We start from the raw sequence: 26,979 nt of genomic DNA, 5'->3' as shown, positions 1-26,979 counted from the left end.
GGGAGCAGTCTCTGCAGAGGTGTCTGTCAAGGACAATGCTGGTGTTGGATGGAGGAGGAGCCTGGCTGACTGAAACAGGAGGCAGCTCATGCACAGCCTTGCAGGGCATTGCATGGACTTCAGCTTCGCACTGAGTGGGCTGGGAGCGAGGGGATGGTTTTGAGCAAGAGTGACAAGATCTGACTTATATTTCTCCAGTACTTCTTAAAGCAGGATGGAAGCAGGAGCCCAGCAAGGAGGTTGAGTTAGAGGAGAGATGACAGGTGAGAGATGATCTTTTGGTAATGAGAGGATAACTCAGTCTAGACCAGTTTAAGCGAAAAGTGGCATTTATGGGCCAGACGCTTTGGCTCGTGCCTGTAATCCCAGCACTTTGGGATCCCAATGCAGGTGGATCACTTGAGGTCAGGAGTTTCAGACCAGCCTGGACAACCTGGTAAAACCCTGTCTCTATTAAAAATACAAAAAAATTAGCTGGGCGTGGTGGAGTGCGCCTGTAATCCCAGCTACTCAGGAGGCTGAGACAGGAGAATCACTTGAACCCAGGAGGCGGAGGTTGCAGTGAGCTGAGATGGCACCACTGCACTCCAGCCTGGACGACAGAGTGAGACTTCAGCTCAAAAACAAACAAACAAAAAAAGTGGGGTTTGTGTGGAAACTGAAGCGCTTCATGGAACATGAGTAATGATGAGAACTAGGCACTACAATGGCAGCCAAACTTTCTCTGCCTCTTAAATATCCTTCTTCAGGTGTTTCTTCCTCTAGTTCTCCATGCTGGGGCAGGAAATTTGAGCAGCAACGTCCCTGTTCCACATCATATATTCCAGATATCCAAAGCGAGATTCTCACTCCTTCCAGGTTCAGAGGTCCTCAGACAGTGCTGTACTTGGTCCGGTTTAGGTGCCACCTCTAGATTAATCTTCAGCTACCGCACCGTCTTGTGTTTGAAACACAGTGGGTTTCATCCAGCACGAGGAGGTAGATGATCTGAGCATCTGCCATTTATTAATAGGCATCCACTCAAGGTAGGCACATATGTGATTAACACTAGTTTTGTTAGCAAAGAATGTTTAGCTAAATCGTCATTTTTTGAAGGCTAATTTTAGAAAGCATTTTGAAATATCTGATAAATACATATGTTTTAAGCACAGATTTTTCATAATGGATTTTATAGAAGTTATTTCCAAAGTGGTCCCAGTTCAGGAATGCCAGATTAAAAGGAAAAGAAAAGAGAAGAGACAAACAAACCTAAACAGCTTGGAGTTTAGTTCACTTGAAACAGTCCCTGAAAAATAGCTGCAGACATTCATGAATAGCCATTTTCAGATCACACTGAAAATAATGACAAGGAGGGGCCAGTTTTGGCAATGAAAAGTGTTTTCTTGTTCGATATTTTTTTTGGGGGAGACAGGGTCTCACTCTGTCACCCAGGATGGAGTGTAGTAAATCATTGTTCACTGCAACCTTGAACTGCTGGGCTCAAGCAATCCTTCTGCCTCAGCCTCTCAAGTAGCTAGGACTATAGGAATGTACCACCACACACAGCTACTTTTGCTGCTTCTTCTTCTTCTTCTTCTTCTTCTTCTTCTTCTTCTTGTTTTAGACATGGGGTCTCACTATGTTGGCTAGGCTGGTCTTGAACTCTTGGACTCAAGTGATTCACCTGCCTCGGCCTCCAGAGTAGCTCGGACTGCAGGCATGTGCCACCACACCCACATAATTTTCCCTACCACTTTTGTGGAGATAGGGTCTCACTAGGTTGTCCAGGCTGGTCTTAACATACTGGGCTCAAGCAATTCTCCCACCTTAGCCTCCCAAAGTGCTGGGATGACAGGTATGGCCACTGTGCCTGGTTGGATTTTTATTTTCTAAATTATTGTATCCTTATGGCAGTGTTCTTAAAAGGCAACAATAACTGTGTCTATGACTTTCCTCTTTCTGTTTTTTTTTTTTTTCCTCAGATCTAATGTGAGAAGATTATATTAGGTGATGGCTGGGATGCTCCAACACTAAGATTCTCCACAATACTGACATGATTCCGAACTTCTTACAAACCGCCTTGTCTCTGACTCACAGGCAAAACCATGTTCTTCCAGGGCAAGATACAGCATGCTCCCTGACTGACCCTTCCTTCCTTCCTTCCTTCCTTCCTTCCTTCCTTCCTTCCTTCCTTCCTTCCTTCCTTCCTTCCTTCCTTCCTTCCCTCTCTCCCTCCCTCCTTCCCTTCCCTCCATCCTTCCCTTCCTTCCTTCTTCCTCTCTCTCTCTCTTTTTCTTTTTTCTTATGCCACACTGAAGGAACCAGCATTTTTGCTTTCCTTTGAGTGACTCATTGTATCTTGGAGAGCTGTTGCTATAAACTATGTGTCCCCAGAATTCATCTATGGGAATCTTAAGCCCCAGTGTGATGGTGTCAGGAAGATGGGGCTTTGGGAGGTGATTAGGTCAGGAAAGCAGAGGTCTGGGAGTCCCCAGCCTCTCCTCTCCCACGGTGTGAGGTTATGGCAAGGAGAAGGTGCCATCGACGGGCCAGGAAGCAGGTCCTCCCCAGCCACTGCATCTTCTGGCACTTTGATCTTGGACTTCTAGGCTCCAGAAGTGAGAAAATTAAGGTCTGTTTTTTTTTTTTTTTTTAAGCCATCCAGCCATGGTATTTTTGTTATAGAAGCCTGAGCAGCCTAAGACAGTAGGGTGATGATGAAGGACAAGGAATAAGTGGCTGGCAGCCTCTTATTTGGGAATGATTCATTTGAACAACCAACATCGTAAAACCTCAGTGCTGGGTGACTGGACCCACTTGACAGTGATCAGTTGTTTGGCAGATTTTAGAGAATGACTAAAGTTCGACTCAAGTAAGAATGCATATGATATAAATTCTCATGTTTCAATTTTTAAATCAATTGCAAGATAATTTAATCTACATTCTAGGCAGCATGGAGGGTGAAAGGTAATAGCTGTGGACACCGAATTGCAGGATTTCCTGAATGAAAGCGTGGGAGCTTGGCCATGTTCTTTATTAACTTGAGATAATAAGAATCACTGCCAGTGTTAAAAAATATAATGTGACTCATGAAAACATGACAACGTGTGCATGTTGGGTGTAAAGGGAGAAGTCAACGCGTTTGTTCTTGGAGGAAGAAATAGTTGTCCTGAGCTGCCGCCTCTGGAGCACTAGGGGTCACTGCAAGTCCACTGATGCCACAAGCAGGGTGCCCGAGTGCACCACGTTTGCCAGCTGCGCGTCCGTCCCACCGCCAGGCACGACCGCTCTCCCTGGCTGTGCACAAGAAAATGTTCGAGGGTCCAATCTCCAGGTGCCCCCTCTCAACCTCTTTCACCTGTTAAAATAATAATCTAGTGTCAAATACCATCTATGTGGTGTCACATATTCTACGATTGGGGGTAATTTAAAATTATCTTGTAAGCCAAATACAGAAGAGTACCCTCCTGCTGCTGCGTTTATTTCCAGACCCAGAGAGCTCACTATTGTCCTCAGTCACTTTTTTCAAGACTGGAATCTCTCCCATGATGAGTCAAACATTCGCTGACAAAGAACTGGTCATATTTCATCCCAAGGGAGTAATCCCAAGTGAATCCATTTCAACACCGAGCCAACGCAGGCTTTCTGACAAAATCAAACACTGGCATGTAAGAATTGTTAGATGCAGGCCGGGCGCGGTGGTTCATGCCTGTAATCCCAGTACTTTGGGAGGCTGAGGCAAGCAGATCACTTGAGGTCAGGAGTTCGAGACCAGCCTGGCCAAGATGGTGAAACCCCGTCTCTACTAAAAATACAAAAATTATCTGGGCGTGGTGGTGGGCATCTGTAGTCCCAGCTACTGGGGAACCTAAGGCAGGAGAATCGCTGGAACCCGGGAGGCAGAGGTTGTAGTGAGCTGAGATCACACCACTGCACTCCAACCTGGGTGACAGAGCGAGACTCCGAATAAAAAATAATAATAATAATAAAAAGATTGTTAGAGTCAGTCTTCAGAAAGACGTATGTGCTATGTGGAGGTGGGGTCTCTTCGTTCCGACTTGGACTGGCTCATCTGTGGGGAGGGAAGACGACAAAAGTGGTCCTTTACTCTTCTACCATGGAAATCTCACACGAAGAAAGGCATACTGCTCAGCGAAGTCAGTTTTCACAAAGAAATTGGAGTGAACATCAAGTTAATTACTTGGGGAACTTAGGGGGCTTTTATTAAGAGAAAAAATTGAGTTAGTCTAAACCAGAAGTAGCCACAACCCTGTTATTTCAATTCATGTACTCACTCCCCAAAGCACCCTTTAATAACGTCTAAACTGGGCCATTGACAGTATCCTCAGACTTCAGCTTTGAAGCTGGTGTATACATTGACAAGCAACAACATCTTGCGTGTTTACGTTCTCTTTGATGTTGGCAAACTCACCAAATTGCTGGATAAACCCTTTCACTTGTTGGCCACTAAGAGCTCCTCTAGGGAGGGATTAACTCCCCGTGTATCCATTTCATAGACACTTTTTCATTTTCCTTTTTGGTGCAGTAGCAGAGGGGCTATTTTCTTTCCTTCTTTTTTTTTTTTTTTTTTTTTTTGACATGGAGTCTCCCTCTGTCGCCCAGGCTGGAGTGCAGTGCCCGGATCTCAGCTCACTGCAAGCTCCGCCTCCCAGGTTCACGCCATTCTCCTGCCTCAGCCTCCCGAGTAGCTGGGACTACAGGCGCCGCCACCTCGCCCGGCTAGTTTTTTGTATTTTTTTTAGTAGAGACGGGGTTTCACTGTGTTAGCCAGGATGGTCTCGATCTCCTGACCTTATGATCCGCCCGTCTCGGCCTCCCAAAGTGCTGGGATTACAGGCTTGAGCCACCGCGCCCGGCCTATTTTCTTCAATAATAATCGTGGGATGTGTACCTCTGATCTGAAGATCTCTGCAATGGGTTAATTGATTCCCCGACAAAGGCCTCTGTAATCTAAGAACCCAGCCCTTCAAGTCCATTAGACACATTGATTTTAAGCGGACAAAAGAAATCAAATCATTTGGATGCTTAGTTCCGAGAAGTAAATTGATCTTTCTGACGCATGTCAAATGGACTCATTCTGGGCTCGTGCTGCAGGCCACATCGATGCCAGTTTTCTCTTTTGTTTGAGGTCAAGTCCTCTTGGAGGGATGGGCAGGGACTGAGTCTGTTCCTGGAGATGCTGATCTCTGGTGGGGCACCCCTTTTCCTTCTTACTGTGTGCTGTTAGCTGAGCCCCCACAAACGGAAGGCCCACACCCTGCAAGTGGGCTGCAGAGTGCCAGCTCTCAGCGATCACAGAGGGAGGCACCCTAAACAGAGCTCACAGCTGCCCACACAAACCACGTGCTGGCAGATGGCTTTCCAAGTCCGGCCTGGATCTCAGTGTCAGTCAACCCCACCACTCATTTTCTCCACCCTAGCAAACACCACCAGCCCGGCACAGGGCGTGTTCTGAAACGGCAGGGCTGGGACTTGCTAGATGAGAAGTTAATACAGGTGTTCTTGAGAAAGAGGAGAGACACCAAAAATCAGAGAAGAAAGTAGACACAGGTTCAGCATTCCAGGGGCCAGTACACACTCACAGCTCTGAACGCCGACACAACGCCCGGGCATGTTGTGCTGTCTCTGAGCTGTGCGGCTCCTGTCCGGCCGGCCTCCCTGGGCTGGGCCTGAGATTGTTCCTGCAGCCACCTGCCTGGCACACGCAGAGGCCTCTGGATTGGGCCCAGTGGGAGGCAGAACAGGGGCCCCGTGGAAGGGATGGGAGTCTGGCATGCTACATTTTACCAGACGCACCTGTGCCTAGCCCCGGCCTCTGTGGCACTATTGGAACATCAAGACATCTTTCGAAAATGTGAATGGGCTCCTACAACTTCCCCACTTGAAGCTTCACTCTGGCTTCCTGAGTCCCAGCGAGGCCCCTGCATCCTCTGTCTCCTGCCGCTCCCCTGCACCTCCTCTCCCACCATGCTCTCCCTGGCTCACTAAGCTTCAACCACATAGGGCTTTCTGCTCCTCCATCCTTTGCGATGCCTCGTGGCCTTTGCACCTGCTGTCCCCGCCGCCAGACAGTTGTATGACCCAGATCTGCACTCTGGGGATCCTTCTGGTGAGAGAGATCGTGCTGCTCCAAGAAGCCTTTCCCGGCCTCTCCAAAGGGCAGGTAATTGTGCTGCCTGAGTTCTTCACAGGTTCTTCTTGAAAGAATCTTGTTCTTCAGTGTGCTTGTTTCCTATCTGTCCCCATGGGAATAAAATTTCATGATGGGCTTGTTCACTATGAAGCCTCCAGGGCCTGACCAGCAGTACACCCTGAATAAATATGTGTTGAATGGAAGGAGGAATCCATATAAAACCCACTCCTCAGGGTGCCCCAGCCCAGGAAGACCCTCTCTTGGAACTGATGATACTTGTTCCTGCAATATTCTTTAAAGACCCCAACAGATCAAATACCAGCTCTCCGAGGGCATCCTTTGCCTTATTCCTGGTGCCTGGTAGAGGGGACGGAACACCTCATGTGTTCATTAGCTGGTGGTGGTTGCTGGTTCCTCCCTCCTTTGGACTCTCTTCATATCGTAAAATGAGCCAAAGCTTCATCGTAGTCTCAGGAGCTGATAGAGGTGTTTCCTTGTGTCCCACTCCTGCTTCTGTTGGCAGTGACGAGATCAATACGCCCTGTATTGCCTGGAATGGTTCATTCTAACAAACAAAACCCTGAACCTCCATGACTTAACACCATGCCATCTTATTTCTTGCTCACCCAAAATTCCGTGTAAGAGAAGTGGCATTCCACATTTCAGGACCCAGACTCATTCCATCTTGCAGCTCTGCCATCGCCGAAGGCTTGAGGGTTCTCCCTTGAATTTCTGCATTCAACTTGAAAAGGCGGGAAGAGACTTTGGGGGTTTCACAGGCTCCCAAACGCTCCGCCTGAAAGGGAGGCACATCCCTTCCTCCCAGATTCTTTTGGACATAACCGTAGCCACAATTAACCTTACGAAGGCGAGGGCATGTGGTCTGGCTATGTCTCCAACAGGCAGAGGAAGCAGGGGTGAGGGAACAGGCTTCTGTCACAGGCTCCAGTGCATAGATGCATGCAGAATCCAGGCAGTCTTTTCAACAAAGGATTTCCTGCAGGTGCAGCCTTGCAGCTTCTCCTTGACCTCACCCCTGACCGAGGAACACTCAGGGACTAATCAGGTTACAGGTACAAAGACATAATTAGTGCCAAGAAGTCCAGCATGTGACTTCAAAGAAGACTATTCAAGGCCTGCTGACCTTTCGGTATTGATCCATAAATCAGTAACTTAAGGCAAATGCAGCACCATCCTGTTGGTCTTTGCAGAAGAGGCTGCTCTGAGAGGTTCACCTGAGAGTTACCTGGTGAAGACATGGGTCACCTGGGGAGTGCGAATATTTTGACCTTTTAACATCTGCTTGTGGAGCTCCGGGAAGAGATGAGAAAGGGGGAAGGACAGAGAGGGGAGAGTAAAAGTGGGTCTGAATTTTAGTATGGTTAACCTGGAAGAACTTAGAAGTTTGATGATTCACACAATAAACATCAGTTTCTCCTACCATACTTCTTAATGTGGATTGGTGGGGGACTTTGCTCTCCCATTGACTTGCTGGGCTGCTGGCTGGGAGGCCCACCTTGTAGCAGCCGCACCATCTCGAATGGTCCACTCTGCTCCCAGGGCAGGGCAGGGCAGGTACAGAGTGAGGAGTCACAGGTGAGCTTTTCACTGCCCCACCAGAGAAATGACCCCCATGACTTCTGCTCACATTTAGTTGGTCAACTGCCAGGGGCTGAGAAGTGTAGTCACCCACGTGCTGGGAAGGAGAGAATGACAGGTCTTGGCGAACACGCACTGTCCTCAAAGGCACAGCATGGATTCCGCAGAGGTGCTGCTTCTAGAAGGATGATCTCTTGCTGGCCTTACCAGGAAGGGTGTGCGATGTTCCCAGTACTTACCGTGCACTCAGCATCAGAAGGCTTTACCCACTCTTGAAAGAGACCATTGATTGGACCAGGCCTTTCTACTTCCCAGCCATTTCACAAATTTCGGAGAATTGGGAAGAAAGGGAGTTTCAAAAATTTCTTCGGCATCTTCAGGAGGGATTGATCTGGTGGCTCTCGCTTCACGCTAAGGTTTCCCAAACTTCATTTCTCACCATCTTCCTGAGTATTGTCATAGAGAGAGAAGATGATGCCTGCACCCATATCAGTAGAGATTGCTAAATTCACTACTCATTTCCCATCTTCATAAACATACATAACTTGATATTTTTTAAACAAAACGCATCACCAAGTAAAAGGAGAGCGAGAAAACAAAAATAATAATCAAAATAAAAACAAATCGATGTTAATAGCTTGAGCTAGATGTTGTCGTTGTGCAGAATGAGCTTCCCATTTTGTTTAAAAAACATTTGCAATTACTAAGAGGTTGTTTCAGAGTAGCTCAGGCCTGAACTTTTCTCCTGGATGCAATCAGAAGGATTGGAAGAGAATGGCTTCAGTTTTACAGGATGCCCCATCTTTAGAGGGCCCGCCAGCATCCTCTCATCCACCAGTGGCATAACCCCTGCAGTACTTGAATTCCAGCTGCTTTCTGCCATTATCAACCCTCAAACAAAGTTGGCATTTCTCAAAAACTGCTACAGGGAATGTTTTTGTTTTATCGAAAAACAACAACAAAAACTGATTAGTGTAAAAGCCTTATCCACACAGCATGAACAATTAGTGCAATGTAATTACCGACAAAATTAGGCTTATAAATTGATTTATGGCCCCGCAGATGAAATACATATTCTTGGAGGAAAGCAGATTTCTTACAACTAACTTGAGAGAGACAAGGTGGGAAGTTGTCCCAGGGCAGGGGCTGGAGTTAGGGACCTACGAGCCCTCAGCATCCATCTCCAAGTCTTTCTAAGTTTTGCTTCCCCACAATTAGCTGTGCTAATTACCCAAGAAGATTAGATGTACCAGGGAGAATGGCATACTGGAGAGAGAAAAAGTACCAAGCCATTCTTGCATCTTATTTTAGCCACTGATTAGGTATCTGAAGTTGCAGCTTCCCAAAAAAGCTTCCATATCAAAGAGTCGAAAAAACTTTTGTTTAGCCAACTACGCATAATGAAGAAAACGTTTAACATTTTAGGCAGCAGCTGGAACTTGACAGTCACCTTTTGTCTTCACACTACAGATAGAGAAACCTTTTGCAATGGCAAAAATTTATTTGATGATTGCAATTCAGGGGAAAAACTCAATTTGATTTAGAAAAACATGATTGTTTTTAACGAAGAACAGGGACCACTTGTTTCTAGTCAATATGTTTGAGAAATGTTTTACAAATAGACTCAGTGTCACAAATAGATGATTTACAGATAGACTCAGACGCACTGTAGCGTTAAGGATGGAACCTGGATTATGCATTCGGTGCGGGCATCAATTTTGACACTCAGAGACCAGGTGAAGGTGTCCAAGAGACGAAAGCGCAGCTCTCTCATCACTCAGGTGAAGGAGAAAGGGGACCAGTGGTTTCAGCAGGTGTTCTGCAGGCGGGCAGGATCAGCATCACCTGAACTTTTTAGAAATGGAGATCTGAAGTCCCACCTTGACCTGCCGAGTTAGCTCTGGGGTGGGCCCAGCAACCCAGGTCTAACAAATTTTCCGATGACTCTCCAGCTGGCTCAAACCTCAGAAACAGTGAGAGAGACAATCTCTTAAGGTCTTTGCAGCATTGATTCTTAGGAATTTTATAGGTGAGCGATACAAACAGAAAAGGCAACAAGTTTAAGAAACAAACAAAAGATATTCAGATAAGCAGATATAGAATAAAAGAAAAGAGCACATCTCAAAGGGCATGAACCCAGAAAGACAATCTTCTATAGAACAGCAGTTGCTTTTTTGATCTTCCTTGAAACTTTGAAAGCTAAAAACTCTTAAAGCATTGGTATATTTCTGCAACTACAGGCATACAGGATAAAAAGTCCATTGCCCCCTCAGTCAGATGATAAAGACCCATTTTTATCTACTGAGGCGAATTCACCTCGTTAGATTCAGGGGTTGTTGGTTTACAATATTCCTTAAATATTCTGAATGCTTTTCCTCCCTCTGAGCTTTGATGGGGTTAATTTAAAGGCTCTCGTGGAGCAGAGCAGTCCTTGGTCTAAAATTTACAGGACGGTGCTTAGGGATCTTGATGTGGGGATGTCTTAGTTGGAGATTCCGGGAGGTGTGAGTGAGAACCATGTCTTTTATCTTCTCAAAGCAATGTTGTCTTCTAATGGATCCATTTCCTGTTCCCAGTGAGCCCTGGGGAGTATACATGAAATGTTTCTAGGGACGCTAACTTGGGGGATCGTTCTGGGACGGGGCTTGAGGCCAGCATGACCTCAGTGTGGCGTGTGATTTCCTCACTCCGATTCCTGGGAGATGCGCAGGGCGGGGCGAGGGCCCCTCTCCAGCCATCCATGCGCTCTCCCTGGCGAAGAGCCTCAGGTGCCCCCGGGCTGGAGGACCTCCCCTGGGCCTGAGGTTTTGATGACGAGGGGAGGCCGTTGGCCAGCTGGACACCTGTTGGGATAGTGGGCGGCTCCGTCCTCGGGGTGCCCCAGCGCTGGGAGCCCTCGCCCGCCGCCACCGCGCGTCCGCACTCGCAGGGAGGGTGGCAGGGAGGGTGGCAGGGAGGCTGGGCGTGGGGTGGCCAGGGGGAGGTGGGATTTACTTTGCGGATTGGGGCTCACAGCTGTCACTCCGAAAGGGTGGGGCTTTTTAAAAGCAGACAAATTTTTAAGGCGAAAGCCCCAGCCGGCTCCGGGCACCGTGGCGATCGCCTCAGTTCCGTTCCGGATGCGGTCCTTGCGGAGCCGAGCCCCCGCGCCGCCTGGCAGGAGGCAGCTGCGTTGCTCGGCCGCGTCCCCGAGCCGGCGGGCCCTCCTCCGCGCACATCTGGCCCGCCTCCCCCGGGCGCAGGGGGGAGCCCCGCGTCTTCGGAGCCAGCCGTGCGCTCCGCGCGCGTAGAGCCCCGCGAGCCCCAGCCGGGCCCGGGGCCGGGCGGGCCGAGGCGGCGGCCGGGGAGCAGCCGCACCCGCCAAACTTTGGGTGCCGGAGCGCGCGCGCGCCCGAGGCCCGAGGCGCAGCGGCCGGCCCGGGATGGGGGCTGCGGGCCAGGGAGCCCCGGGCCGCCCAGCCAGCCCGGCTACCCGCCTGGGGGACTCCGCGCCTCCTCTGCCCGCGCCCCGGGCGCCGCAGCCCCGTCACCCCGGCGCCGCCCGCGCCAGAGCCCGCTAGCCAGCTCCGGAGTCGCCGGAGCCCTGCGCCTGGAGGCGCCCCTGCCTGGGCCACCGGGGGCCACTCTTCGCTCGGGTAAACAGGAAAGGAAATACCCCTCGTGGATTAAAATAAAAAAAAAATCTGTTGGGGGCGAAGGAGGGAGGTGGGGTTTGCCTGCGCGCGTGTTGGACTCCAGAGAGCAACTCAGGAGCCCGCGCGCGGTCGTCGCCTCCCGGCCCGGCCATGGACTGGCGGGAGGAGGGTGCAGGGCGCCTGGGCTGCTCAGGCCCCTAGCCGGGCGCTCCCTCGCCACCGGCCCCGCTCCGGGCCTCTAGGGAACTGAGACGGTCTCTTCTTCGCCTGGACGGCGCCGGGGAGCGGAGGATCTGCGCACCGGGTCTCCAGGATGTGCCCGTCTGAGATGGGGACGCTGTGGCACCACTGGTCGCCTGTGCTCATCAGCCTGGCCGCCCTGTTCTCCAAAGGTGAGGACGCCGCGGCCGCCCGGCGGCCCGGGAACTAACTTCGCCTGGAGTGAGTGTGTGGGAGTGTGTGGAGGATGGGGGCGGCCGGGAGAGAGGGCTCGTGTGCATGTGTGTGTGCTTGTTTGCATGTGTGTGTGTGCGCGCGTGGGAACGTGCGCTCCTGCAGCAGCCAAGCTCCTCAGACGCCCCTTGGCCGAAGGTGCTTGGCCTGGAGCTCTTGGGTGGGAGGCCGTAGGTGAGACTGCTAAGGAGCCCAAAGGAAAGGAAGGCCGTTTCCTGAAAGCCTTTTCTGTAAAGGGAGGGGGCGGGAGGACTGTTGAGAGGAAAGGTGGCCTCTGGAGGGCTCAGCCGGCTGTCGGGGGAGGGGATTGAGATGACCAGCAAGATTTCTGGCATTTGAGTTTGACTTTTCCTGGTGGCACTGACCTATTTGGAAATAATTTTGGAGCACTCCTGTTGTATGGGAATACTATTTCGTGTATTATAAGCTGCCAAAAATATAGCCTGGGGGGTAGCTCTGAAGAAGGGGGCTGGGTTTCTCCAGGTCTGCCGCTGTGGAGGTTTGGGCACAGGGTCTGGCTCTCACCCTTCTGTAGGGTGCTGGGAGCGGCGGCCCCGCAGGGTGCACGTGGAGTTTCAGCTACAAGTTGTGACCCGAGTTATCCCAGCGGGGCCCTGACTTGAAGCCCTGTGTCAAGGCAGGAATTCTTCAATGCTGCCTCTTCTCTTCTGCCAGCATCCCTGTCTGTCATGGGAAGAGCAAGTTTGGAAGCTCTGGACAGTCATTCTAACTTGAAGAGAAATGGTGTGATTTGTGCGGGCGATTCTTTCTCACGATTGACCTGGGCTGTTCGTGTGTGGTTCCCCCACCCGGTGCCCCTTTCCTGCAGATAAACACACGGGGAGGGGAGTGAAGCGTCTCGGCTCTCTCTAATACGTGCTGCAAGAACACTACCGATGTTTTTCTGCGAAGATTTTTGAGATGAGATCGCTCTCAGAAACTTCAAAGCCAATTATCATGCACAAAGTCTTTTAATTACATGAATTGTCTGTCTCTGAGTTCCTCCAGAATCACTGAGGTTATGTTGCTTTGGATCTGATAATAGATGAAGACAGTTCAAATGCTGAGTTTCTGTGCTGGTTCGATTTAGAAAGAGGAATTTACGTTCACCCTACTTCCCTGTCTTTGAAGTGTGGTTGAGATGGGCTCCTGTTTCCTAATTATGAGTGAGAACAGTCCCTGGGATCCGAGCTTTCTGGATTTATAATGTGCACAGGAAGCCAAAGAAAAGGTTGATGAATTCAATGAACCTGACTCAGGCAGACGTGAGATTAAAAAAACCAAAATCCACAGCGACAACAGCCCAGCATTTTTTTTTTTTTTTTGGTTGGTTCTCACTTGGTTTTATAATAGATCTAGACTCCTTTGTGTTTATGCTGCAATAACAAGGTTGTATTAAGAAAGGTACAGAATAGCTTTGGAAATAAGACCGCACTATTGTGTTTTTTCACTTAGGTACATAGGTCTGTTACTGATTTCTTTATTAGACTGAGCAGTGTTGAAGACAATTGTATTTCCCCTGATACTTGTGAACTTTTTCAACTGGGAACACTGAACATGTCCTTAAATGAGGTGCTCTGTGCTGTGGAAGCCTCTTTACTAGGTGGCCAAAAATTAACATGTAAAATGTTATGATAAGCTTAGCATGTGACATATTTTGTGTGTTGAACTTAAGTCAGCCAGACAGTTCAAAAGTGAATCGGTTCTGTGTGGAGACTTTGTAAGCAATTAGCAGAGTCTGAGCACATGGTAGATGATTCAGGATTAGTCACAATATGTCAAAGAACAAGAAAAAAATTAACACCCCTATTAGCAAATTGTGTAAAATGGAATTTCATGATGCAGATATGATTTATAAATTCAGGGACAGGCCCGTTCTTTTCCCAGTGTATTCATATCACCTCCCTCTAAGATTCTCTGATCACTTGAAAGTTGTCACCAGCTTGCAATCAAGTATGGACTGTATTTAAAAGGATTTTAATTGGAAGTAAACCCACAAACACACACACACACACACACACACCCCAAAGTGCCTCATTTGTGTGGGGCTGATTGAAAAAGAATATTATCAAGTATTAAATACCTGTTTCCACATAGTATCATTTTTACTGTATTGTCTTTCCAAATAGGAATTTTTGAATGAAACAAAATGCAGATTTTAATACCAGGTTAATATGCTCGAGCCTTACACGTTTATATTTCATGAGCAGAAAATGATTAGTCGTAGAACAAACCCATCGTCCTGTAGATATTTTTTTAAAAAACAAATAAAAATAAGATTTTATTGCTTGTACTTCTATGCCCCTAGGACCTAGAAAGTGTGGTATGACACACAGTTTCCCCAGTAGCTTTGTCCTATGGCCCCTAACTTTTGTGGAGAATGGCCTTAAATGTTTAAGGTCTGGCTTTGCTGGTACCTTGATGTAGTTTGCAGTGGTGCCAGCCTGCAGATGAGTTTTAATGCATTACTATGAACTTTGTGGGAGGGGGCAGGTATATGGAGGGTGGGCTGAGAAGAAAAATTAGTGAGGAGATTGGAGATGGGCAGAGGGCAAGGTGATTTTTAAATACAAAGTCAAGAGTGTTGCCACATTTAGGTTGCTTGTTACAATCCTCACGTGCATCCTTCCCAGTTATGTTCCCTTGCACGTGCTGGTAAGAAAGAAGCAGAGGCTGAGAGATCTGTGACGTTGCAAGCGGGGCTGTGGCACTGTCGTGGTCCCTGTGCCTATGGCGGTGCTGGGCACGTGCTCTGCCTGCTTCCAGCTGAGCGTGGCCAATGGCCTGGGCAGTGGGCTTCTTGGAGCGCCTTCCTGAAGCTGCTTCTATGTGTAGAACTTCTAGCCTCTAATAATATGCTGAAACGGATGTTTAATACTTGGTAATATTCTTTTTCAATCAGCCCCAGACAGTTCAGGCACTTTGCATTGTGTGTGTGTGGTGTGTCTGTGTGTTTACTTCCAATTAAAATCCTGTTAAATATAGTTCATATTTGATTTCCAACTGGGTGACAACTTTCAAGGGATCAGAGAATCTTAGAGGAGAGGTGATATGAATATATTGGGACATGAACTGAACTGTCCCCGAGCTTATAAATCATATCTGCATCAGGAAATTCCATTTGACACAATTTGATGACACTGAGGCGTTAACTGGGTCAGAGTGAAGCTTCTGGGTAGGAGAGTACCACCCCTTATTTAAGGAAGCTGTGGACCAAAAAGAGCTTCAGAATACAGTGATAACTTCTTTAGGGGTCAAGGACTTTTTGGGAGAGGAAAGAATGTCAGAAGGGAGCCAGTTATGGGGGAGAGAGTGACTTTTTGCTTACATTCAAATTCTGTCAAATTAAAAGGACAAAGAATGAAGAGACCACTAAGTTTTGTTTTGTATGAATTAAAGAGTTAAAATATGATTTTATTAAAAATACTTATGTGTATAGAAAGGTAGAATTCCAACTCTGAGGATCTTTTTAACTTAGTTATGTTCTAAGAGCCAAGAAAAAATGAGTAAACAACAAAAATTTCAAAAATATTTTATTATAGAAGCTGTGCTACACAATATTTAGAATTTATCAATCAATTTTTCTGTTAATCTAGGTGTTATCCATCTTTCCACCCATGCATTCACCCATCATTCCATCTGCTCATTCATCCACCAGTCCATCCATTCATATCCATCCATCCATCCATCCATCCATCCATCATCCACCCATCTGTCTGTCCATCCACCAGTCCATCCATCCATCCATCCATGCATGCATGCATCCATCCATCCGTTCATCCATCATCCATCCATCTGTCCATCCATCCATCCATCCCTCCATCCATCCTTCCATCCATCTGTCCATCCATCCATCCAATCATCATTCCATCCTTCTGTCCACCCATCCTTCCATCTATCCATCTATCATTTCACCCATCCATTCATCATTCCATGTATCTGTGTATTTGTTCAACAAATATCAAAGGCCACATGCCTTCAGTGAACACAGAGCTCAGCAGGAACTATTTCCAAGTGTTGTGAGGACATAGGGCCGGTACTAAAGCGTCCTTAGGTAGGGATGTTTAGTGCCAGTCATTCTTCTAGATGTCAAAGTGCCTCACACCATCGCTCCGTTGCTTTAAATTGTAAGCTGAAACCTGGGCAGTTGCATATTCATCAGTCCCCTCTTTCTTCCTTCCCTCCTCTTTCCTATTTCATAACTGTTAACTGCCTTCTGAGCACCAATGATGTACCCCATACCGTGCTGGGCACAGGGAGTACCGTAGTAAGGAAAAGCCCAGGTTGATATGGTTACCGTTCCCAGAGAGCTTGCCATTTATAGGAGAGATAGGGGCACATGTGAATTACACAGAAAAATGTAAAGTTAGCACTGTGGGTGTGCTGTGGAGGATGGGGCGAGTGTCTCTGGATCTAGATACTTTGGCAGTTGACTTAGAGTAGCTGGGAAGACTCCCCTTGTCTGAAGGATAGGCTGGCATTACTGGGTGGACTGGGAGGAGTCAGGACTACCGAGGTGATCCACATAATCTCCCATCTTGAGTCCACCAAGAGACTGGGACACTGGGGACTCACGAGGACAGTGTGGCCAGGAAGGTTGGGGAGAGAGCCCTGTGGATTTCGGGACTGTGTGAAGGGAGAGGAGAGAAAGTGCTGGGTAGAGCTGGGGTGGGCAGAGGTCAGCACCCTCTTTCACTCCCAAAATTCTCCAGGTGGATGACAGATCCCGCAGTCACTGTTTCATAGGCCATGTTGAGGCAGTTTGTCATTCTTTAAAGGTAGAAGGAGGGCAGGATGGATTTTTAACTTCTATACAAAGTATGTATACGTTCCCTGTGGCTGCTGTAAAAAGTTGCCACAAACGTGACTTAACAGAAGGGCATTCCCTGCAGTTCTGGAGGCCAGAAGTCCAAAAGCAGCATCACTGGGCTGAAACTGAGGTGTCTGCATGAGGCGCTGGGGGAATCCTTCCTTGCCTCTTCCAGCTCCTGGCAGTGGCTGCAGTCCTTGACTCGTGTGCAAGTGGCTTCAGATCTCTCCCTGCCCCTCCTCACATCACCTTCTCTTCTGTGTATCTGTGTACAAAACCTCCCACTGCCTCCCTCTTAGGAGGATACTTTGCATTTCAGGACCACCCTAGTGACCCACATAATCTCCCGTCTTGACTTAGTCACGTCCCCTTTTAAAATTTCCAAAGAAGGTAACCAACATGTGCAGATTTCAGGGATTTGGATGTGAATATCTTTTCGGGGAGTGCACAAGGTTGCCTTGTGCCTTTCACAAGGTTGACATTCTACAACTATTTTCTGTCTCCTCTCCTAAATTTTAACTTCTTTTAGGGGACAAAAAATAGGTATTTTTCTATCTCTGATTTCTCTCCAGTATTTTTAGCTTAGTGCTTTGGACATTGCAGGGCCTCCATACAATTTTTAACTGTGCTCCTAAGACTGTGAAATATTGCTGGAGAACATTTACCTGACGGTGCAGTGGCTTGATGCTGCCTTTTCCAGTAACTCAGAGCACTGCAGGGAAAATTTTGGTCAATAATACCAGCTACTTTTTTGAATAATTGCTGTGTGGCAGGCACTGTGTGGAGTGACTTATTAATTTTTTTGTAAATTTGCAGATAAACTCAATGAGGTAGATATGTGCTGTACCAGAAGTTGAAGTTCAGAGACGTTAAGTAACTTCTCCAAGTCATAACAACATAAAAGATGGGCAGAGTCTGAATTCTGATGCCGGAACCCATACCCCTGGCCATTCTGCCGACGTCTGATAATTATACGGAATAACCTAGGCAATTTGTCAGGCAGAATTGTTACATGGTGCCAGGCTTGCTAGGGGCTGAGTGCAGAGAGGTCTTGAGACCATTTTAGTTTTTAGCTCAGAGCCTGGTATACAGTTGACCCTTGATATTTGTTGAGCAAATGAATAAATGAACATCATGTTATTTAGTTTTCTCAGCCTTAATTTTTCCAGCAGCAACCAGAAATAACACCTGAAAGGTATTAAAATAGAGATTTACTTCCGAGACCACCAGGGAGGTTGAAGAGATTCTCTGATGGTGTGGAATGGTTTGGTTATCTCCTAGGTCAGCTTCTTTTTTGTTTTTTATTTTTGTTTTCCTCCTCCCCCATCTCCGTAGGTCAAGCTTCTTAAAGAACTTGCAGACATACCCAGTGGACTGTATTCATGATCTATTTATTCATCTACGTCACTAACATATGTGTAGGGTCCTGGGCAGGGAAGACTAGACAAGGCCTCTGGTCTTCCAGGACCAAAAGCGTAGGTGACACATTAGTGGTCTCTGGGGAATTATAAAGAATGAGGAAGAAGCATGCGGAATGAAGACACAGACCCTTCCTGTTTGCAGAAGGAGGATGCTTGATGCTGTGAACATATGCATTGTTGATTTTGATATTTGATGCCAGACAGCACGCTTGGATGAATTGTGGAAATGATGTGGTGGGGCCTCTCACAAAAGGAAGAGGAAACCAGCATGGATTTGTTGTGACGTGGGACCAAAGACTCAGAATATTTTCAGATGACTTTGTCATTTATTTAAAAAAAAAAATCTGCTGTAGGAAGAATTAAGGGGTACATGCAACAGTCAGAGGCCAGGTGCTTCCTTTACCCCCGTCCTTAAACATTGGTTTCAGGAGTCACCCAAGGTACACCCCCTCCAGAAATTAAGAATTCATAGAGAAGGAAGGCCCTTGACCTTAAAAGTAAACAAACCTGTGGCATGCACCTGAAGTGACTGAAGTACATAGTTTTAGAACAGATCAGTCAACAGTTATAAAGGTAAAAAAGATGTCTTTGAAAGAGAATTCAAATAGCCACTTCTCCTCCCTTAGGAAGTAAGTAAAGTACATAAATAAAGGGAGATTCAGATGTACATTTGAAAAGACAAGAGGTTCCAAAAAAGCGTTTAACTTTTAGTAACATTAAGTTATTCTTTTCACGAGAGTGACATTAAATGTTTATGTTTATGGGAATCTCCCTGTGCAGATTCACTAAGAAGATGTCTGTCAGGTTTCATTGTTGTTATTTGTTTGTTTGCATTTTGGTCAGGAAAGCTATAGTGGTAGATGGGAAGATGCTTCAGTGATAAAATAGTCTGCCGAGACTCAGAGTGTTTGGCACCTCTCAGGATACTGTGGCAATAAAGTATTTTGATATCAAAACAGATGGCGACATTGCCCTGCCTGCTCACATTCCCTGCTGCCCTGGCCTCTCCTCTCTTGTGCAGATGAACACCTGGCAGCCACTGCCTCTTGGAACAGCAGAAGGCATGAGACAGGAAAGTCAAGCACGATGGCTCATGTCTGTAATCCTAGCTCTTTGGGAGGCCCAGGTGGGAGGATCACTTGAGGAGTCCAGGAGTTCAAGACCAGCCTGGGCAGCAAAGCAAGACTCCATCTCTACAAAAAACAAAACAAAACAAAATGAGCCGGGTGCAGTGGTGTGTGCCTATAGTCCCAGCTACTCTGGAGGCTAAGGTGGGAGGATTGCTTGAGCCTGGATGTTGGAGGTTGCATTGAGCTGTGATCATGTAATATACTCTAACCTAAGTGACAGAGGGAGACCCTGTCTCCAAACAAGCAAGCAAGCAAACAAACAAACAAAAAAGAGACAGAAAAATCAGATTCCTGACTTTTGATTTCAAAAGCTGGTATCTAGTAATAGAGAACAGATTTGGAAGAACCTATCCTCCCAGGCATATGGTTTCTCAGCCTTTCTCTTCCTCCTTCACTAAGTAAATTTTTTTTTTACTAGGGGAAAGGGCAGGAGAATTTGGAGGAGATGCTGGCGGGCTTTTGAGCTGCTCTGTGCCATGTCACTCCAATGACAAGTTAAAAATATACTAGATTGACTTCGTGGATATACTGGGAGAGCCACAAATGAAGACACCCTGTCCTAAATCGCCTGGAGAGGAAGCAGAAGGAATGTTTGCATGAGGTGACCAGGCAGCATGCCTGAGCATGGCTCAAGTAGCAGAATCTTTTCCTGGCAGCCAGGGCTGTGCAGATGTGGCTGAGGAAGCCCAGTTGGCCCGAGGAGGCCTTGTGGTCAAGACCAGGGAGGCACACACCGCAGTCTGTGTGGACTGACCGCAGGAGACCAGATGCCATTTGTACCAATCACAAAGCCCTCCTTGTTGTGGTGGTCACTCTGAACCTCTCAACGCTTAGAAGTGATCCGTGAAATCATTGGGTGGGGTGGGAGTGTGGCAGTATCTACAGAGCGTTGTTTTGCTACTGGATGGAATGTGGAATGAAGATAGAGATTTAAGTAATGTTACAAAGAAATGATTCAGTGCTGTATTCAGTGCTTACTGATGCTGGGCACTGGGATTGGCGCTCACCCCAGCGCTGTTGTCCACACAATGGTAACGTGTACCTGGGTGGTGCTATGCTTTGGTGGATTCCCAGCAGCTCAGATGGTAGCAGATGGCGTGGTGTCAACCTTGAGCACGTTCCAAGGAGACCCCAGGACTCTGTCCCCAGCCCCTCCCAGGTGAACAAATTGCATCAGAGGCTGGCTGTCCAAACAGATGAGCTACTTCATGCAAACCTCAGAAGAGCAGCTACACAGAAGGGGTGGAGTGGTAAGGACGTTGGATAGCAGAATTGTGGCCAAAAGCTCTCCCGAGGACAACCTAACATGTGAGACAAAGGGGATATTGCCACATGCTGAACCTAGGTCACACACGCTGACTTGGGAGGTACGGGAGAGAGGAGTATGAGAGGAACACATGTAAAAAGATTTGAAGATTTGTATGAAAATAAGCTTAGTAAGAGTTGACAGTCATGAAACTGCCAGAGAAGAAAAACGAGAAACTACACCAACAAGGAAAGTGTGAGCTCTGTGGGGTGTCTTGTCAACGTGTCTTATGGAAGCAGAGGCCTGGAAGGCCAGGAGCACTCATGAATAATCACAGTTTTATCATTATGGATGTGGAATGTCCTCGTGCTTTATCTTGACTCCACACCATCAGGACTCTGTTACGTGAAGCTTCAAGTTATCTTAAGAGACTTAGGAGTCCAGGGTTGTGCTGATTTTAGATGAGGCTGACCCAGGGCCTTTAAGGATCCTACCGGAACCTGCTTCATCGCTCTCCACCTTTCAACCCCTGTCTGTTTCTGCTCTACTGGTGGATAGGCCTTGATATGGCTTGGCTGAGTCGCCACCCAAATCTCACCTTGAATTGTAATAATCCCCACAGGTCAAGGGTGGGATCCGGTGGAGATCATTGAGTCATGGGGACGGTTTCCCCCATATGCTCCCATGGTAGTGAATAAGACTCACAAGATCTAATGGTTTTGTAAATTGGAGTTCCCCTGCACAAGCCTTCTGCCTGCCACCATGTAAGATGTGCCTTTGCTTCTCCTTTGCCTTTTGCCATGATTGTGAGGCCTTCCCAGCCATGTGGAACTGTGAGTCCATTACACCTCTTTCCTTTATAAATTACCCAGTCTTGGGTATGTCTCTATTGGCAGCATGAGAACAGGATAATACAGGCCTGGACAGTGTGATGGACAAATGACTTCACGCCCAGCCTCATCTGACGTTGGTGGGGCTTAGAGAAGGCTTCCTTCTCATTGCTGTGGGCGAGCCTCGGAATTAGCTCTGTGGGGCCTGGAAATCATGCTCCCCTTCGATCCATCCACTGAGGGATGGGAAGGTCTGCAGCAAGGGTCAAGTGCCCCATGGCAGGAGGGCTGGACCCGGGGCAGGACCAGGTGTGGCTTCCAGATGTGTGAGTGAAGGCTGAACAGAAGACAGGGCTGCTGTCTCAGCTGGCTCAGTTCCCACAGTTATAATTTATAGGACGAATAAAGTATGGTCACCATATTGCATTGGCAATGGATGGATGATATCAAATCCAGAGAATTGTGCCACGTTGGTCTCCTTATGCTGAAGGGGGAGAAACAGAAAATCTTAACCCATTCAGAAAAGGAGACACCTAGACCCGTTATCATGGCAAGTAATATCGAAGACACTCCATGAGTTTGACTTGGAAAAGGGGCGACTTCTTTTAACTGCAGAGATGTGTCTCTTCTGAAAGCAGGATGTGCCTGCCTCTCTGGCTTCACATGGCAGAAGCAGATCCAGCAAGACCAGAGGAAGGTCCTGTGAATGAACCGAAGCCGAGCAGGGTGGGGAGGGAGGGTGGGAGAGCTTCTCACTCAAAATAAATCATAATCGTGATTTTTATTATCATTGATTGGATGCTCATTTTAGGCAAGGCAGGGTTCTAAATGTACTTTCATTCACTCATGAAATCCTCACCACCATCCTTTGAGTAGTGGCATCTCCATTTTACAGAGGCAAAAGTTCAGGCACAGGAACTTGAAATAACTAGCCCAAGTCAACAAAAAGGAGTCCTTAGGCCAGTCGGGGTGGCTCACGCCTGTAATCCCAGCACTTGGGGAGGCCGAGCCAGGCAAATCACGAGGTCAGGAGTTCAAGACCAGCCTGGCCAACATGATGAAACCCCGTCTCTAGTAAAAGTACAAAAATTTAGCACGTGCCTGTAGTCCCAGCTACTCAGAAGGCTGAGGCAGGAGTATCGCTTGAACCCAGGTGGTGGAGGTTGCAGTGAGCTGAGATCGTGCCGCAGCACTCCAGCCTGGATGACAGAGTGAGAGCCTGTCACCAACCAACCAACAAACAAACAGACAGAGTCCTGAAAACAGGCGCCGTTATACGAACATAAATCAGGCCACTTCGTGAGAGTGTCCATTTTGGATATCTCCAAGCAAAGACTACAAAGGCGTGGACGGCCCAGGGTTCTGGGCTCCTAGTAACAAATTGTAGCATCTCCAACACAGCTGCTTGTAGCCATAAATGATGGGGGGATGATGTGGACTGCGTGTATAGAGATTGTGTTTGAGTTAAGTAATTCCTATGGTCAGGGGAAAAAAATCCAAGTTTTACAGTTATGCAAGTGCATTTATGAAAGATATGGAATGTCCATAAAGGTAGTAAGAAAAAACGAGGAGGAGGAGAGGGAGGAGAAGGGAAGAGGGGAGGAGAAAAAGAAGAAGAAATATCCTTTGGCCCATCTGTTCACTCAGATCAAGCCAGAAAAGCAGAAAGCTAAGCAATTTGACTCGCATAACATTCTTTAAATTGAATTATACTTTGGCATGAGGTTATTAGATGGTATTGAGCAATAGTCAAGAAAGATTGGTAGAGATGATTTAAGAATATTGTCTATTAAACACAGATTTTTCCTCTTCTAGGACATGTTGGAAAAAATTTTCTTGGGCTTTAGTATCAGGAGAAAAACAGCTGCATTAATCCTTGGAAATAGTTTATACTTTATCCAGTGAGCACTGTGAATTTTATAAGTGGTCACATGTTTGGCTTTCTTTAACTTCTAGGACCCTCAGAGCTAAATTTGCTGTTTGTAAGGATGGGCATTTAAGACATGCCTCCTGTGAATAAGTTTTTTCCTTGGCTTTATTTTATTTTTCTATGCTTGTTCTGTCTGTTTTCTTGCCTACTTAATTTATCGCATTGCATTTAGTTTTTTGTGAGCTACTTCAAATTATTTTTGAAATGAAGTAAAAAGAAACAATTTTACTACCCGAAGATGACTGCTTCCCATTTTGATATTATTTCATTCTAGTTGTTTTTCTATGAACTTTTAAGCCAGTTTTGTTCACTCTGTATACGGTACCTGTAATTTGTTTTCAACTTTTTTCAGTTCATGTGTTTATGTAAGTATTTCCTCGTGTTTAAAAATGTATCGTGAATATAAATTTAATGTCTGTATCATGGCTTCAAAGTTTCTATGTTTGCTGGACAATTACATAATTTGTACTTTTCTACTATTATAAGAAATAATTATCTTTGTGCATAATTTAAGTTTTGAGTTACTTCCTTAGATAGACTCACAGTTACTTAATCTCTGGGCCAAAAAAGTATGAGGAGAGCTTTTGCTGCCAAGTTCTTTCCTGAAAGGGCTGCACAATTTTGCACAGATATTAGCCAGATTTGAAAGTATCCAGTCTGCTGAACCTGATGCTCTTAGCAATGGCGAGTGTCAATGTGTGCTACACCCAACAGCATTTATACTCAGTGCTTCCGTATGCCTAGAAAACGATTCAGAAGTCTTCATGAATAGAGTTCTTGCTCTTTGATGATGTTGCTCTCAAGGCTCCAGAAGCCTGTTTTGGTCAGAATGTGGTCCTTTGCCCTGAGATGAGTTGGCTCTTGAGGGGTGAGGGATTCGAGTGGATGAGGTCACTGAGTCTGATCAGTGGGGAGGACTCAGAATTGCGTGCAGCAGTTTCTTCCAGCTTTCTGAAGTGGGCCCCAGTGAGAGGACGTCAGTGGACAGACGACGTGGAGGTAAAGAGACTTTGGCTTCAAGGTTATGAGGAAGAAGGAAATGCATTTAAAGATGGAATGGCAAGGGTGCCACCGAGTCACCGGGGAAGAGGAAACTCCTCTAGGACCTGCTGTTTGGGCATCGCTGTTTTCAAGCAGTCAGAACAGGTTTCTCTATATTTTCATCTGGAATGAAAGTTCCCTGATTCGGTGACCTCCATGGAATTCGGGAGGCCCCTGCTGCCTTAAAACTTTCACGTTCAGTCCTAGGATCTATTTGGTTTGAGTATTTTATCTTCAACAGGAAACATCAGAGGTATGAGGAACCAAGCGCATGAATCTATTTATTCAATCATTTTTGAGGACAAATTATAAACACAATATGATAGTCTCTGAGGATATAGACATGAAGATGAGATTAACTCTGCCCTCATGAGATTACAGTCTAGTGGGGGGAAATGAGGCAAGGACAGTGGTAAGTATCTCTGGCAAGCTGTACAATACAGCTGCAGAAGAATTCGCTGATTGCATGATGCGAGGAAGGACTGACATTTTTGGCTTTCATGTAACTCTTTAGAAATCTCTTTTCCACGATTGTGCTTCTTCTGTGTTGGCCATGGTCTTCACTGCTGACAGCAGGTCCCACTGTGGTAGAGACAGGTTTATTAGAGCATAGGAGGTAGCAGCTAGACTCCTTGTGCACCGGGGCGCCAGGGTTGGGTGCCAGGAACACCAGCAGCCAGTGGGGACTCCCAGCCACAGTGTGTTCCTATCCTGGCCCCAATCCCAGTAGTACCATTGCCTTCCTTTCAGCACCTATGGTAGTAGGGCCTGGCAGGACTACCCGTAAATAACCAAAGACAGCACTCTAGAATATGTAAGCAGGGCTGATCCCATGTGAAACCATGGCCTCATGTCACTCACTGCCCTGCTCCAAGTTCCAGATGGATGCACCTGCTCAACAGGACCTAGGCCAGGCCAAGAACCCAAGCTCTGAGAGATCCCTGCACATCCAATGTATAGGACTGGAGCTTCTTGGATTCGAGGAGTCACTCCAGAAGGCACCTAGAACTGGTGTTCTGTGTGCCAACTTTGATACTCACAGAAATACTCATCTTATTAAAGTTGATTTTTGATACTATTGACCTTGCAAAAAGCTACGTTAGAATATCTCATATGTGTCATGTTTCTTTTTTCATGAGCCTTCTAGGAAAGGATGTGAGGATCCTAATTTTGTGTTTCTTGCATTCCCTTTCATGATATTGACAGATGCATACTCAATAAATGGCTGATTTGGTTTTGATTTTTCTAGATAGGTTCTCACTTTTCTAGCATTTCATTTATTTTATTTTTTTTTTTGAGACTGAGTCTGGCTCTGTCGCCCAGGCTGGAGGGCAGTGGCCGGATCTCAGCTCACTGCAAGCTCCGCCTCCCGGGTTAACGCCATTCTCCTGCCTCAGCCTCCTGAGTAGCTGGGACCACAGGCGCCCGCCACTTCGCGCGGCTAGTTTTTTGTATTTTTTTAGTAGAGATGGGGTTTCACCGTGTTAGCCAGGATGGTCTCGATCTCCTGACCTCGTGATCCGCCCGTCTCGGCCTCCCAAAGTGCTGGGATTACAGGCTTGAGCCACCGCGCCCGGCCACTTTTCTAGCATTTCAAAGTATTCTTTGTGTTTCTTTGAACTGGAGGCCCTCAAGCGGAAGAACTGTTCCTTTTTTGTCATCCCAAAGGCCTCTGGACTACTGGCCTGGTCAGCACTGAACAGATACTGTAAAGAAAAAAAATCAAAGCAGATCTTCTGTGACAAGGATCTTTCTTTAGAATCTGAAGCAAACTATAAGATAATGTCCAAGAAACCGTGCATTAAATGGAAGAGTTCCAGCTCATTTCGTGGATTTAAGGAAAACTTTTCTAATAATATTTTAGTAGCAGGTAAAAAGGAAATTCTGAAGTTGCCTAAGGGGTACATTAGTTAGGCAGGTTGGCTGTGCTGCAGGAACAGGTAATGCCCATGTCTCAGTGGCTTAATATGAGAAAGATTCATGTGTTGTTCACTCAGAGTCCAGGTCAGCACAACCCTGAGGAAAGGAGGGTTCGAGGACCATGGAAGATGCCTTTAACATCCAGATTTGGAAATGGCTCCATTACTTCTGCCCACATCCCGTTGGTTGGCACTCGGAAACGTGACTTCCATCCCACTGCAGAGAGGACTGGGGAATGCAGAAGAACACATAGGTGTCTGGCCAACACTAACAGTAAAAGGAAACATATTTGTTCATGTAGCTGAGATTCTGGGGACAAAAATGGCATCAGGCAAGGCTTGATCCAGGTGATCTAGGCCCTATGGACCTAGAATCTCTTAGCTGTCCTTCCTGTGTTCTACTCAGACACTCTCCCTCATTTAGACAAAATGGCTTCCTAGCTCAGAATTGCATCTTATCCTAATTTTAATTAAAAGAAAGAACGTTTCTCTTAGTTCTGTCAAAGCTCTGGGCCTGCCTCTTTAGAGACCCACAATGCTCCTTGGGACCTCCCTGAATCAGTCACTGTGGCCAGAAGGATGGGCTAGTTATGATGACTGGCTCAAGCATGGGCAACAAATAAATAGAACTGGCTCACGTTAGAGCCTGGAGGGAGAACCTACCTGAATCACGTGGTATGAAAGGGGGTAAGAGTTAGATTATAGAAAACAGTATGAAAGTGGGGAAGAGTTAGATTATAGAAAACGATATGAAAGGGGGGAAGAGTTAGATTATAGAAAACGGTATGAAAGGGGGGAAGAGTTAGATTATAGAAAACGGTATGAAAGGGGG

General features: G+C 46.9%; 1 protein-coding gene across 1 annotated transcript in view; it reads left to right on the top strand.

Annotated features, from left to right (window-relative positions):
- Positions 1–10,819: 10,819 nt before the first annotated feature.
- The window catches only part of TMEM132D (transmembrane protein 132D), an 827,192-nt gene continuing 811,032 nt past the window's right edge, over positions 10,820–26,979 (top strand). The window contains exon 1 of the mRNA XM_015109701.3: positions 10,820–11,759. Coding sequence (XP_014965187.3) covers positions 11,681–11,759 — 79 coding nt within the window. The 5' untranslated portion in view covers positions 10,820–11,680. The remainder of the gene's footprint in view (positions 11,760–26,979) is intronic.

This window comes from Macaca mulatta, chromosome 11 (assembly GCF_049350105.2).
Source record: "Macaca mulatta isolate MMU2019108-1 chromosome 11, T2T-MMU8v2.0, whole genome shotgun sequence".
NCBI lineage: Eukaryota > Metazoa > Chordata > Mammalia > Primates > Cercopithecidae > Macaca > Macaca mulatta.
The sequence above is the reverse complement of the archived record's forward strand: the minus strand, read 5'-3'. Positions and strand labels throughout refer to the sequence as shown.